At 48.3% G+C, this 14,397-nt stretch overlaps 5 protein-coding genes across 5 annotated transcripts; 3 read left to right on the top strand and 2 right to left on the bottom strand.

Moving 5' to 3' along the window:
* Positions 1-1,379: 1,379 nt before the first annotated feature.
* F5B22DRAFT_25673 (HAD-like domain-containing protein) lies at positions 1,380-3,045 on the bottom strand. Its single transcript, XM_047970054.1, has 4 exons — positions 2,359-3,045; positions 2,113-2,264; positions 1,986-2,028; positions 1,380-1,849 (listed from the first exon to the last, which is right to left on the bottom strand). The coding sequence occupies exons 1-4, from the start codon at positions 2,905-2,907 to the stop codon at positions 1,790-1,792; spliced, it is 804 nt and encodes a 267-aa protein (XP_047836584.1). The 5' UTR covers positions 2,908-3,045; the 3' UTR covers positions 1,380-1,789.
* Positions 3,046-4,123: 1,078 nt separating this feature from the next.
* On the bottom strand, positions 4,124-6,137 carry F5B22DRAFT_653247 (major facilitator superfamily domain-containing protein; the record flags this gene model as incomplete). The annotated part of the gene is made up of 2 exons (XM_047979701.1): positions 5,529-6,137; positions 4,124-5,445 (listed from the first exon to the last, which is right to left on the bottom strand). The coding sequence occupies exons 1-2, from the start codon at positions 5,929-5,931 to the stop codon at positions 4,124-4,126; spliced, it is 1,725 nt and encodes a 574-aa protein (XP_047836583.1). The 5' UTR covers positions 5,932-6,137.
* A 776-nt stretch (positions 6,138-6,913) lies between these two features.
* On the top strand, positions 6,914-10,223 carry F5B22DRAFT_25772 (amidase signature domain-containing protein). The gene is made up of 10 exons (XM_047970063.1): positions 6,914-7,142; positions 7,221-7,697; positions 7,761-8,600; positions 8,673-8,720; positions 8,795-8,831; positions 8,969-9,133; positions 9,189-9,263; positions 9,318-9,452; positions 9,503-9,690; positions 9,761-10,223. Exons 2-9 carry the CDS (start codon positions 7,392-7,394, stop codon positions 9,670-9,672), a joined length of 1,776 nt encoding a protein of 591 aa, XP_047836582.1. The 5' UTR covers positions 6,914-7,142; positions 7,221-7,391; the 3' UTR covers positions 9,673-9,690; positions 9,761-10,223.
* Positions 10,224-10,726: 503 nt separating this feature from the next.
* On the top strand, positions 10,727-13,403 carry F5B22DRAFT_641162 (major facilitator superfamily transporter; the record flags this gene model as incomplete). The annotated part of the gene is made up of 17 exons (XM_047977952.1): positions 10,727-10,966; positions 11,020-11,181; positions 11,244-11,351; positions 11,428-11,498; positions 11,555-11,665; positions 11,719-11,745; positions 11,801-11,843; positions 11,898-11,940; positions 12,002-12,092; positions 12,141-12,154; positions 12,205-12,321; positions 12,381-12,786; positions 12,848-12,919; positions 12,970-13,016; positions 13,067-13,140; positions 13,196-13,326; positions 13,379-13,403. 17 exons carry the CDS (start codon positions 10,727-10,729, stop codon positions 13,401-13,403), a joined length of 1,782 nt encoding a protein of 593 aa, XP_047836581.1.
* Positions 13,404-13,487: 84 nt separating this feature from the next.
* Positions 13,488-14,328, top strand: F5B22DRAFT_584050 (glucose-methanol-choline oxidoreductase). The gene has a single exon (XM_047973401.1). It carries the CDS (start codon positions 13,704-13,706, stop codon positions 14,202-14,204), a length of 501 nt encoding a protein of 166 aa, XP_047836580.1. The 5' UTR covers positions 13,488-13,703; the 3' UTR covers positions 14,205-14,328.
* The last annotated feature ends 69 nt before the right edge of the window (positions 14,329-14,397 follow it).

Here is a 14,397-nt window from a genome sequence, read left to right as displayed (position 1 = left end):
TGGTGTCTTTTGTAAGTCAGTGAGTAGGTAGTGAAGTTGATCCTTCAAGTCTGTGCTGACAATTTTTCTTCTCTGCGATTCTGCACAGTAATCAAACCCATAGCTTCACACCAATGGATAGACTGCGCTACTTGTCTCCCTACCCTCTTTTCTCTCGCTCCGTCTCTCCTGGTCTTCTCTAGACAGCAGTAAGTCTATACCCCATCGCCACACCAGTGTTGCATACTGGAGACGAGGGGGCGGCCGGTGTAAAAGCATTGGAGAGAACAGACATCTACGACTACTTATTTCATCAATACAACTTGGCTGACGCCGCCATGATACTCTGAGCACTAGATAAACAACTGTCATATCTTGCAGTCCATCAATGCGTACACGGGTCTATGCTACCGTAGTCTCTGTTTCTAGATCTTCATCTATTCGATATACTTATGTAGATGATCATCAATGCTCACGTAACCCAACGTCTTCTCCTCGCTAATGCTCACTCGTTTCAGTTTGTATGTATGCTGGCCACGCGCGATATAGTAGCCTCCCCCGGCACTCCTTACAAGACCCTAATATAGGCGCAAATCAGATCGATCCTTCGTGCCTCCACTATGTGCCTTGCCTATTAGATCCCATCTCCCGACGGATTGGTAATTCGCTTTTTCTACAGCAACGAGAGCAGGGGCTCACCTTGCTTCAACCTCAACCAACCCCATCCGTCACCCACTTAGTAGGATGAACTGGAAGAATAACGTACGTTTTTGAACCCCACGCATGAAATCCAGAACAGAGCAAACAAACACGATCCTTTCCACCTTGAGATTGGCTCGCTGGTGTCGACCTACAGTTCCTCATGGCTTGATGGGCTCTAACCTGGGCTTGCGGCTGACTCGGCAGCTGCTTCAGGTCAACGTACTTCTCGTAAAAAAAAATTTGTTCGCGAACAGACCCAAACCCCTCCTACACGTCTACACCGCATAGAGATTTGGCAATCCCATGCGAGAGCCCAGCATACCATGTAGACGCTGTGACCACGGCGCTTGGATGAATCCCTGCCGTGTATATATGATGGCAGGCGGGGTACACAGCCTCATCGAGGCCGTATTCTTGTCAGATGGCGATGAGCCATGCAGGTGCCTGCCAGGTTACTTTATGGTGCATACCTTCAACCACTTCGACAGCTAATATCATCGTAACTTTGCCGCTGTATTGAAGCATTGTACTATACAATGACTTTAGCCTTGAGTGTACGACCTACCAAAGTACGGGCTTGGCATAGTCATCACAAGTAAAATTGACAGCAACTATGCAAGTATAGGCTAGGCATACTCTTGTTCAAGAATGCGAAGAGCCTCATAGTGAGCTTAGACTCAAAGCTGAGTGGCAAAGGGTACCTCTAGCTTGCGCCCACGGATCCCCGCTCCTTCATATGATAGTAACATATTGATAATGCGCTGGTAGCTTGTGGAGGACGAAGCACGTCGAACCGAAGAGCCCCTGAACCTACCAGATCAGGCCCAAGACTGTCACACGGCATTCTTTCTGATATTACATCTGTCTAGATCTGTCTAGGTGATGCCGGTACTGTCACCATGCTCTATTCACCCCTTACTACTGTGGATGATGGTTGCCGCAGGTGGCTTATAATATCGAGTATGTGCCCCTCTAGCCTACATCGCAGCTCACCTGCATCCCATATATTGCTTTTATTACCCTTTCCCTCCAACAGTGCCCACGCCGCATTTACCACGAAGCTGAACTTTGCTAGATATTCGGGTAGTAGTGAAGTCACGTCCCGGCTTCAGGGTATACCCAGTCGCCTTGCCAGTTCGACAAATCCTTCGTCTTCTCGCGAAATCCACTTGCAAAATAAGCATCAGTCCTCGGCTATGGGGTTACGAAAGGGGATATGGCGCGAAACGGAGGCTGGGGGATTTCCAGGAGCCGGGCTAGAATTGCTCCAGATGACAGACTGCAGGGGAACACAATCAACTTACCAAGTCCACCCAGTCTCGTGCATCCTGCCACCGGCTATCGTTACTGCGAAAACCCAGTCAGGACACGGCCCTTGGACCAATCTTGGCACACAAGCGGGCCTATCAGAGTTTTGAGTTTTTGACTCACTGCGACTCCTCGCCAGCTCGCTCGACGTAAATCGTCCGAAGCCCATTTGCCCTGGCTGCATCAAGATCTCCAAGGTGCGCGGCTACCATCGCTACTTCATTGGGCGCACAGTCGAGGGCGTCAACCGCGCCCCGATATGTAGACGGATGCGGCTATCCGCAGCGGACCTAATCAGTCATGCTTCGTAAGGCTGGATGGGCATTGGGGGTATCCGTAACAAAAAAAAATGTCTTCACTTTACTTTACCTTATAGGCACCGAAGTCCGCAGTCGATATGATCTGTTTGAAGCCAAGGGCCCCGTGCTCGTTGAGATCCTCCAGCAAGGATCGATTCCCATTCGACAATGTCGCCGTGACGTATCGTGTCCCGAGTTTCTGGATGCCTACGGCCGAATCGTCCCACGGTCTCAGGTAGTGCCATGTGCGACTTAGCGAGCGAGTCTCTTCCCCCGTGTACATACCTGCCACGCCCCATTTGTGTAGCAATGCCTCGAGGCTATCGTAATGATGCGCGTCGATGTCCTTCCACTCTGTCTTCCCCGGCACAAAAGAATGAGTGAACTCGACATACGTATCTCGCCATTCCTGTGCGAAAGTGTCCCAGTCTTCGTCCGAGATACTCTTCAAACGCTCTTGGAGCGGTTCGGAAAGTTCGTGAAAGGCTGACGATGCAATCTTTTCTCGGGCTCTTCTGATGAGTTCTCCGTGCACTGTTGAGCGCCAGTCTACGACGGTCCCGAAGACGTCGAACGTGAGCGCTTTGACGTTCTCGAGCGCCTCTGTAAGTTGCGACATATTGGCCAAGATCGGCACATCTAAAGATTCGTAATAAATCTAATCGCCGAAGGTGACAGTCGCTTTAGCGGTGGGCACTATCAATCCTAAACGAACATTGTATTCTATATGTAGGTTGATGATGGCCGCAATGGCCCAAACTCAATGATGCAACCATCCATTTCCCCGCAATGGTACAATGGGCCTCCATTTACTAGCGGTAACTTGTGTCACGGCAGCTTACTTCGTAGATAGCAGTGGAGAATCACTGGAGATCGAATAGATTATGAATACCGTATCTATATGTTTCGTTACTCCTGGTGATGTGCCATTTGCCACAGATATACTCACGGCGCACACTAATCAGATAACCCCTTTACCTTCGTTAGAGGTCCCGACTCTCAGCCTATGTAACCGTGGGAGTCTATCGTTGGATAGTACCAGCACGTTATCTCTCGAGGTTCTAGTGAAACAGTGCATATTCCCGAATTATCAGTGCACGACCTGGATACACGACGCCTACATAGTCGTGTATGTAAGAGGGTCTTACCGACGGGCCAATCGCAATCAGCCCCTGAGACTCCCAGATCCGATCCCAGATCCAGATGACCAGATGCCAGCACTTTATGGAATCTGATGGTGGGAGGCTGTCAAAGATGTGTACTGTAGGCTCTTCTCTGACCCCCGTCTGGCCAAACGTGGGGGTTTTCCTTAACCTACGGAACCTACTTCGGATGGCCACCTAATAATTCTTCACCCAAAGGCGCAACAAGCAGAAAACCCTAGCAGAGAGAATCAAAAACAGATATCAATCTCGAAGATTAATACTAGCCTAGAAGAAGAAGAAGAGAAAAAAAAAAGAAAAAAAAAAAACAAGAAAAAGAAAGAAAGTAGAAGTTTGCTATGTGTTTGCTTCCTCCCCTCTTCTCTCTCCTCGGCATCAAATCTACCTTGGTAGGTTTAGCGCAGTCGCCGCTTTCATTCCCTTCAGCTCAGGTAACCGAGAATCGGTCTGTTCAAGAAACAATTACGAAGTATGCAAGAAGGAAACGGTTTACCCCTCCGTGGCTTGAAACGGTCGGGTTGGGTTTTGGGGTTCAGTTTGAACCGTAAGCCAAGCGCAAAGCGAGGAGCGTGGGGGCGGGGGATAACGGTAGGCTACGAGTTATTACTGGGTATATGATGATGTATGATATTATTATGAGCTACCGTATGATCTTCCATCCCTATCCTATCCTCAGCTCATCTTCTCGTTCATTTCCCTTCGCCATTTCTGACTGTTACGTCTAATAAGAAACAAAGCTATACTGCCTCCGATCCAGGCGATGAGTGCCACGGCAGTAGTCAACCACCCAAAGCCAATAGCCTCGACCAGGGGCCGCGTGACGACCGTGCCTGTCGCGCTGAGAATGTTTCGCACGAAGTTATTGAGGGCCACGCCAGAACTTGCCCGTTTCGGCATGAATTCTGTAAGCATGGTGGTGGCCATGCTAAAGACAAGCATGCTGCCGACGCCAAAGAAGAAATTCGCGACGCTTGGCACAATCCAGTGTTGCTGAGTCTGAAGAGTCCAGCCGAACCAGATGAGCGCGCCGGGGTACAGCGTTGAGGAAATCCATGCATTTTCGCGCACACGGTCTTCGGGGTAATAGATGAGACGCCCGCGTGCATCGTACCGGCCGGCCTTACGCGCCGACCGCTCCATGATGCGATCTAGCCACGGCCCGCCTAGAAGTGATGCAATGACGTACCCAACCGAACTCGGAATATACAGAAGGCCGGTGATCAGGGCCGAGAAGTTATACGGCGGTGCCGAGAAGCCGGATTCGACGCAGATGTTGAGCACGAACAATGAACCAAACGTGATAGCGGCATACCCAACGGTAAGCGCGACGGCTGGGAAACGCATGAGCTTCAGGATAGATAGCGGATCGACGAACACCCGCTTCATCCACAATCCTACTGTCTTCGTGCGAGCGTGAACGGCGGATCGCCGAGTCGAGACGCGAGAGAGGGTCGTGTTCGCATCTTCCGAGGTCGCCGCTGCGGCCGCCGCAGCTTTTTGCTCTTGTAAATGGCGCGGCAGCGTCTCTGGAATGCCGAATAAGATCAATGCGAAGATTACAGCGCCATACACGGCGAGGAAGTACATCGTGCTTCGCCAGCCGTAACTAGAAGTGAGGGCGCCGCCTATAATGGGCGCAAGGAGAGGACCGCAAAGAGGGCCGAGATAGAACAGCCCCATGGCCCTACCGCGCTCGCGCGACTCCCAGAGGTCGGCGATGGTGCCTGCGCCCACAGCTTGCACGGATGCCGCTGCACCACCTGCGAAAGTGCGGAAGACGATCAGTTGCGCGATGTTCTGGCTCACGCCACTCGCCGCCGTGAAGATAACGTTCAGCGCGAACGAAACTAGGTAGATGCTCCGACGGCCCAGCGTCTCGGAGAACGAAGACCACCATAGCGGGAACACGGACATGGATATCAGATATACGGCTACTGACAAGTTCACCACTGTTGCTGAGACGTGGAACTCTCCCGCGATCTCCTCGAGGGAAGCTATTGCCATATTAGTGTCGAGGATAATGCGAACAAGCAACACAGCTGCGGCGAGAAGATAGTTGAAAACCGGGGAAACCTACGGTAAAGTATTGATGAACCCATCGGCGCAGCTGAGGCAGCGATGGCGACGAACAGCGTCAACACCCATTTCAGGCTGTTGTTGTAGTGAGTAGGGTTGTCGACCTCCGGGGTGAGCGAGAGCCACGGCAATAGACCTCTACGGCTTTCTTTCGGAACGGGGTTCGCGTGCCGGGACCGCATGGATGAGGTTACGGACCGCACAGCATCTAGAGCGCCGCCATCTTGCACCTCTTTCTCATCCCTTGCGTCGACTGGGGGCGGGGACTCGGCTGCGGGCGATATGGGCTCATCTATCGATTCCTTCTCTGTCGTCGTCGTGTTTCCGCCACTCGACAACCTCCGCTGCTCTGATCCTAGAGTAGATGAGGAGAGTTCCTCTGCTTTGTCCGACTCTCTGGACATCTCGCAGCATCGAGTCTCCAGCCCTCTACGCTTTCCTGACCTAGTCGATCGAATAACCGAAAATATCGGATCACGGCAAGTCAGAAAAGTAAGTCTTCACGTTCTGAGCGGCGTAGTTTTATGACGTAAGTGGTAATAGCGATATCCGCTCTCTGTGAATACTATAGACACAATAGCTCAAGATTCAACGGGGAGTTGCAATAGCTCAATGTCCATAGCGCCAAGACTGATCATTTATATTGAAAAAATTAAGCTTTTCCACCACGATTTACTAATCCACAATTGCGGTCAACAGACAGGTGCACTATCGGAGGTAGGTTCTATCTGGTAATAATTATGAGACAGAAAAATTACTATACACGGTGAGAGTCGGAAATAAGACGAAAATACCATCGTCCCTCCTGTTCCGAGGATAGACTCGGTGGAACCGCTCTTTTTCATGCAGTTCAATGGCATTAGCGCCGGCACACCTGCGATAGGTTGTGGGGGAAGGCAGATGAGGGCGCAAGGTGTCCTGCAGGTTTGGCTCACCGGCACCGGCCACTGACGTGGACTATCTTGGAGTAGATACCATCTCGGCATTTCGGCTTCGGTGGGAGAGACATCTTACTTCCGCCCGGAAGCTAGGTATCCATTACTCTCGGCTTGACTGGTTGCGTTGCCTGCCTAGTTCTTCCACTCGTTGCATATCCCACGTCGTACTAAAATTGCTTTGGCTAACTTAGTGTTCCGCACTAGATTCCGGCCCGCTGTAACAGGTCATGAGCCTCAAGGCCGTCATGATGACAAGGACGTCTCTATTTAGGGGGCTAGTATTCCGTAGCTCGGTCAATCGTTGCTTGCGCGTTTGTAAACATTCGGCTATTCCCGCAAGTAAGTATTAACTGAATAGTGAAGATAAATATATTGTCAGGTTGAGACCCTTGCTGTCATATTCTACATTTGTCCAGTGTGATCTGTTAATTTGTATTTACTTACATAAGCATCGCATCGCTCTATACGAGGTTTGGCCGTTCATTGCCTTGTCAGCTGCCTCGCGCTCGCAGTTGCAGAACAGAGTGCTTAAAAGCGTCAACAGACTAGATGAACTACTATCAAAGCGCCCGCGCAGATAGCCATATGGTACTAGACGCTGAGACGCTTGACCAAGTCTACGAACCAAACAGTCGAAGTTGCAGTTGAGTGAAAGATGATGAAACGATACTCATATTGTTAGCGAGATCCCCCACAGTTTCGTACTCAGTTGGGGTTGCGATGCTTATCTTCACCCGTACTTACGCACGTGATAGAGATTACCCCCATGTATGATAGGTATCTAGGTACCGGTAGTCTGATAATGCGATCAGGCAAGCCACTCAAGTGTGTGGCATTGAGGGGTGATGGAGGACAAACCATTTCTCATCCATGTTCTTCACCTCTACATCACGGTAATAACTTCCAGTTCGAAACAATCATCTTAAATGCCGCTAACCATGGTGACGATGAGAGTACTACCGCCACCATGGATGACTAGAGCTGCTGTTAAAAGGGCAGATACGCTCAACAAGATCCGTCCCGAATGGAGACTCAGTTCTCAAGATCTTGCTAGAGCCGAAAATCAGAGAGACCTCACAGGGTCCTTCATTCAACAATTACTCGAGGCCGATGAGATTTCGATCATCATGACAGACAGTACCCAACTGGTCGAGGGCATTAGAGAGGCTAGGTTGACAGCTGTCCAGGTCACAAGAGCTTTCTGTAAGACTGCTGCTATTGCCCACCAGATCGTGAGTCCTTATCACAAATATTTTGTTTGCCTCGGGTACAGCATTTCCTTAAAAGAATTCTAGAATAACTGCCTCCATGAAATATTCTTCGATGAAGCGCTCGAACGAGCAGCTTGGCTCGATGCACATTTCGTCAAGAATCAGTCCACTGTTGGGCCACTACATGGACTACCGATCAGCTTGAAAGACCAGTTTCATGTCAAAGGTGTTGACACTACAATGGGCTATATTGGCTGGATTGGTAGTAACTTAGGCATCTCTGATCCGAAGCAAGTCCATCAAATCGAGAGCCAGATTACCACTGAACTCTTATCTCTTGGCGCAGTCTTATACTGCAAAACTAGTCTGCCACAGACGCTGCTACTCGGCGAGACCAAAAACAATCTGATCGGCGAGACGCTGAATCCAAACAACCGGCACCTATCGTGCGGTGGCTCTTCAGGCGGTGAGGGTGCATTGCAGGCACTTCGAGGCAGCAGTCTCGGTCTCGGCACAGATATAGGAGGCTCTGTGCGAATACCCGCTGCTTTCAACGGAATATACTCCTTAAAACCCACTCCAGAGAGACTTTCATATCGCTGTGTCGCGAATAACAACCCCGGGGAGAATACGTATCGCTCCACAGTAGGCATTTTGAGTACTTCCCTAGGGGGTCTGGATCTGTTACTACGCGCAAACCTCTCTACCAAACCATGGCTCAGGGACCCAGCGGTAGTCCCCATACCATTTCGGAATGAAATAGTGAGAGAGTACGAACTACGTGCCAACCCTGACGGCACTGCTAACAGTGCTATGCCATTGAAATTGGGCGTGTTATGGACAGATGGTGCTGCTCAGCCTCATCCACCTATAACCCGTGGATTGAAGATTGTCGTGGAAGCGATGCGAAGTGCCGGACATAAGGTGTGTGATGAATTAGTTAGCATGATTATAAAATCATTCTTGAGCTTTGCCATTAACTAATTGATTAAACAGGTTGTAGACTGGAACCCGCCGGACCAGACCATAGGAATAGGAATTCATGTAAGCTATCTAGTGAAGCTTGATAGTTGATCGCCTCGTAAATACACTGTATGAAAGCTAATCTAGGTCAATAGTTGGCTTTCTTGCATGCTGATGGAGCGCACGATATTCGTAAGCACCTCTCATAGCCACTGGCTTACGGCGCGGTTTTCAGGGGCTAGGAACTGGGCGACACAGCCCTACATAAAACTTTCAAACAATGATGGGTCTGATTCAAGGCGCAGCCTATTGACAAAGATTTATCACAGATGAACAGCTCGCCCTCTCGGGTGAACCACTTATCCCAGACTTGCAGGAGTCTTTTAAGCTTAAAAGGCCGATGGATCTACTGCGGTATCAAGACCTAACACTAAAAGGCCTTCAGTACGAGACAGAATACTCTGATTACTGGAATTCTACAGCTGAGGAAGATGGTAAAACTACTCATGCCTGCAACATTCTCTAACACGATTGCTAACTCCTTCAAAGGCCAAATCGTCGACGCTGTCATCATGCCTGTGGCACCTCATGCCGCTGTCATCCCTGGAAAGTATTATCATACCGGTAAGTCGGAGTTGCACATTTTATAACTTTCATCTCTACTGATCAAGTTGTAAGGTTACACGGAAGTCATCAATCTACTGAATTATAGCGCTGTTGTTATCCCCGTGACTAGAGCAGATAAACATATCGACATCCTCGATGATTCATACCAACCTTCAAACGAGTTAGACCAAAAGAACTGGGAAGCTTGTAAGCTTATTCATATCCTGTTTTCTCTTTTACTCGCGCTGACTTGTCAGATGACCCAGAGATATACGATGGTGGGCCAGTTGGCTTACAGATCGTGGCACGCAAATTCGAGGAGGAGAAAGTTCTTTCGATCGCTAGGATCATTGTCTCCGCAATGGAAACATGGAAAGCGATGAAGAGGGCTACATTCTCAGCTGATGACAGGACTGGCGAAGCTTAATAAATGCCACACTTTTCTGTATGTCTATATACAATGCCCACGTACCTAGAGTTAAACCATGCGTTTTTTCAAGACTAACTCCGCGGAGATGCCGACATGATTCAAATATGCAGGTTACGAACTTGGTGAAAAGGTCGCTATAACGTACAGCATATTCAGACTACCTTTAACGTAATTATTATTGTTTAACAATGGCATATTTGGATTATTCCTTGCCGGTCGCCGAGCAAGTGTTCCCTTACATTCGCTTATCGGCAATGTTCGCCTAGGCGTTAGCCCCAATTACTCGCACACCATGGGCAGCTATAATTGGTAATATTGACATTGCTAGGCGAGGCTGTCCGTTGTTGGAACTAGGCGACTTGGCGGGAACTCGATAGTAGGACGGCGATGCTGAACTAAACGAGCCTCGATGGAATGGACCTCCACCTTCGTGGACCTATATGTTAAAACCATATATAGGATTCGCTTTTTTGCATCGTGTGTGCCTGGGTCTGGTCCCTGGTAATTAAAGGCTAATCTCTACTAGTTATATATCGCGTCGCTCTGGGTGCTCCTTTTTCTCCAACTTGTGACACGATGGCACACAATTCGGATACCAAATGTGAAGACTCCAATGTATGATTCGGGAGAGAGATTGTAGAATTGCGCCGCTCGGCGTGCTAAGAATGCCTCACACAGTCACTTTTATAAGGCGCCTTAGCTTGGATATTTTATCGTTCGTACATCGCCAAATTATTCCTACGTCTTGATGTCAGTTTTTCTGTTTTAACTCGTATGTTTTGGACATCACTTATTATTATAAGCACGACATCGCCCTAGACCATGATGGATATTGATGCATGATGGCGTGATCAGTGGACTTGTGCCAATAACGGTCCAAAGCCCTTGGCGTTGATAAGTGCAATGTCGCAATCCTTAGGCTAGCTAGAGTAATCCAACTGCTTGGGTCCCCAATAAATGCATATATAATTGTCGAAATACCGAGATGATCATTTGCTGTGTAGCAATTTCAAGGTGATACACCAAGACCGTGTCGTACAGTCGTGGCATCATGTCTACCCAGCAACGGGCTGAGTTCCGGTCACCTGACGATTCCGATTCGGCTTCAGAACCAAGAAAGTCGGCCCAGGAAAGCGTCGACGGTAAAAATGTTGACGGTTCCGTCCCTCCTCTTGCGCCGGCTCTGGCGGCTGAAGGCACTGCGAGGGCGGAATCAGCACTGGGCGACTATCTATTGCGCCTGTTAAGAATTCGAAAGGGACGAAAAAATGATGGTATGGATCTCGACTCAGTAGGTATTTTGTTTAGGTTAGGTCAACTCGTCTTTGGCTGACTTGGATCAAGATTGCAACGCAACGCAGCATATGGGATTCCGAGAACTTGGAAGACTACAAAGCTCTGTACATACATCCCCAATGGGAGAATCTATCCGCTTTCGACCCTTTATTCCGTTGGACGCACAGAGAGGAGAACGCAGTACGGCACAAGGTTGACTTGAAAGTCATGGTAAGCACACGAATGTGAAAACAAGCGAAAAGCAGCAGTTGATTTGATTCTCTTTTACATAGGTCTGGGTCTGTATAATGTTTGCCGCTCTGAACATCGATAGAAACAATATTACCAACGCGGTTTCGGACAATATGCTCGATGACCTGGGAATCACTACCGGCGATTATGTAAGTGACAATCACTACTCTTTCTCACTTTTCTAGAACGGCTGGCCAAGTTACATACGTGCTGATTGGGGTTTAGAACATCGGCCAAACGCTTGCCAAAATTGGCTTTTTAGTGGCCGAGCTCCCGTCACAACTGATCTCGAAACGGTGAGTTCCTCCTACTACACACACCAATAAAGAATACAGTCTCATGGAGTATTTAGTATCGGCCCAGATTTATGGATCCCGATCCAGATTTGCATATTTAGCTTCATATCAGCAGCCCAGTTCTTCCTTTCAGGCCGAGCTTCGTTCTTCGCCACTAGGTTTCTAGTGTGAGTTCGATCACGGATAACTATCTCAACTCTTACTGACTGAAACCTATCAGTGCGGTATTCCAAGGCGGATTTATCCCGTAAGTCTTGGTGATCTCAGGGGCTGACGCCTTCTAACTATTCAATGCATAATAGCGACATGATTCTATACCTCAGCTACTGGTACACTGGGAAAAGGGTAAGCTTACCCATCTTGATATGCATCTCTTTATCGCTAAACTCAGTTTAATAGCTTCCCATTAGGCTGGCTTGGTTTTGGACAGCTTCTCAAATAGGTGAGATCAATGTTAAGTGTAGCGAATCGCGACAGCGGCTGACTGGTATGCGCATTTCAAGTCGATATTGGAGTCGGCTTCGCTGCTGTCGGTCTCCTATCATTACGTGGTGTTCTAGGGTATGCAGGCTGGCGATGGTTGTTCCTTGTCGAGTAAGTTAGATCCTCTATGAACGAGCTGACAATCACTAACATGTTCAGGGGTCTTTTCACCTGTATGTATAAACAGGACTCTGAACGGAGTAGATGCTAAAACTCTTGACAGTCTTGATTGGGATTGCTTCTTTTTTCCTCATGCCAACATCTCCAGCTAAAACAAAGAGCTGGTGGAACCCCAAAGGCTACTTTACCGAGAAGGAAGAGAAGATTATCGTCAACTCCGGTAAGTCTGCAGTTTTGAATAAATCCGACTATTAATTAATTTATTGACTGTACGTCTAGTTATACGTGATGACCCAGGAAAAGCGGGAATGCACAACAGACAAGGTCTTACCGTTGGGCAAATATGGAAGTGCGCAAAAGACTACGATATGTGGCCCCTATATGCTTTAGGGTTACTGTTCGGCATTCCGAAGTATCCGGTCTCTAATTACCTGTCACTGTCGTTCCGTGGCCTCGGGTTCGACGTGATTGAGACTAACTTGCTTTCAATTCCATATATTGTTGCTTCCTCCATCACTATGTTGCTCATCACTGCTGTGAGCGAATTGGTTTCGAATAGGAGTCTAGTGGCGATGGCAGAAGATCTTTGGCTCCTCCCCAACTTCGCGGCTTTGATCGCCCTGCCTGATCCCATATCTCCCTGGTCGTATTTTGCTATTGCGACTGTCCTGCTGTCGTTTCCATAGTAAGTGATGGAAGCTAGAGTATCGGCTTAACATCGAGACATAAGCTCACACTCATCGTAGTACTCACCCAATACAAGTTGCTTGGACAAGTCGAAACGCGGGCTCAGTGCAAAACAGAACGGTTTCTGCCGCGTTAGTAAACCCCATCCTTTATGTTTATTGTTGCGCTAACTTTGGTTTAGAATCTATAATATCTGGGTTCAAGTCAGTGCAATCATTGGCGCAAATGGTTAGCTCCCCTTTTCTCTCTAGTAAATCATTGTTATCTAATTATAATAGTCTACCAACCTGGAGATGCACCGCGATACTTTAAAGCAAACACTGGGTTATTAGTCATCTGCATTTGGATGGTGGTAAGTTTAGATCTTCTTTGCCCCTGAATGATCCAGATACTTACGCCAAGCGTAGGTAGTGCAGTACCCAGGTACCTTCCTTTATTACCGCTGGCGAAATCAGCAGAAGGCAAAGAAATGGGACGCCATGACTCCCGAGGAGCAACACGAATATAGGAAGACGACGGTTGACGTCGGTAATAAGCGGTAAGGTCACCTCTCTCCTTTACTGTCAATCAAGCACTTACACTACATTTAGTCTCGACTTCCGTTTCGCGACGTAATTTCCAGTGTATTATTCGAAGTCGAATCTATGCATGGCTTACTCAAGCATTAATAACCAAGTCTATTGGTCTATGCAGCTATATATCCAGAGCTAGGTCCAGCGTCATAAACCTCCTCTATGAAGGCTGTATAGAAAATAAAGCAAGAGATCAAGTTACTTATGTAAATGATACGTATGTACATGTATACGTAGCACAGTCTCCCATCTTCATAGCTCTCATAGGTATGTAACATGTCATAATCTTATACTGCCGAGGCACAGTTACAGGTGTCACCCCGGCGTCTTCTCTTTATAATCCATGCCTAATGATACGGATCCTCTTGACTTTGATACCGGTTTTCTCACAGATAAGGGACTCGATCTCCTAAAGCATTGTTGGGCATACAAAAAACAGCGAGAGATCGGGCAAAGGATGTCAGTATTCAGGGGCGAGCTGCAAGCTGGACACCCGTTATTTCCAGAGGGTTCCAAAGCGGCCATTACTGAATGGGAGACAGCTTGGTCGAGGATGTACAAAGATATCGAGTATTCTGCTGAAGATTATGCCCTTATTGACACATGGATACGTGATAAGGTAGGTTTGGCCTGGCATTCATCGGGCACGTGTAAGATGGCACCGCGTGACCAGAACGGCGTTGTGGACCAGTATCTCAATGTTTATGGTATTGAAGGTCTGAAGATCGTAGACCGGAGCATCGTCCCGAAGAGTGTTGCCGCAAATATGAACAACACGGCCCTAGCTATCGGTGAAAAAGCTGCAGATATTATCATCAATGAACTCGGGCTCAGTCGGGAGTAGACAGCCGCCCCCAATCATATGATCAGTCTAGTCTGCGATTCAGAAGGGAGTTCAAACGTGTATTTTGACTGCCTAAGTTATATGATAATCCGGAAGATATTTTAGCCGCTTCAATGAAATATCAGATCTAGCTGAATGTAACATTTAGGCGGAGAAGTTGGAGAAGAGTAGTAATTGCCTGTTAGAGTGACGT

Source organism: Xylaria bambusicola (genome assembly GCF_022495145.1).
Source record: "Xylaria bambusicola strain CBS 139988 unplaced genomic scaffold F5B22scaffold_1, whole genome shotgun sequence".
NCBI lineage: Eukaryota > Fungi > Ascomycota > Sordariomycetes > Xylariales > Xylariaceae > Xylaria > Xylaria bambusicola.
The sequence above is the reverse complement of the archived record's forward strand: the minus strand, read 5'-3'. Positions and strand labels throughout refer to the sequence as shown.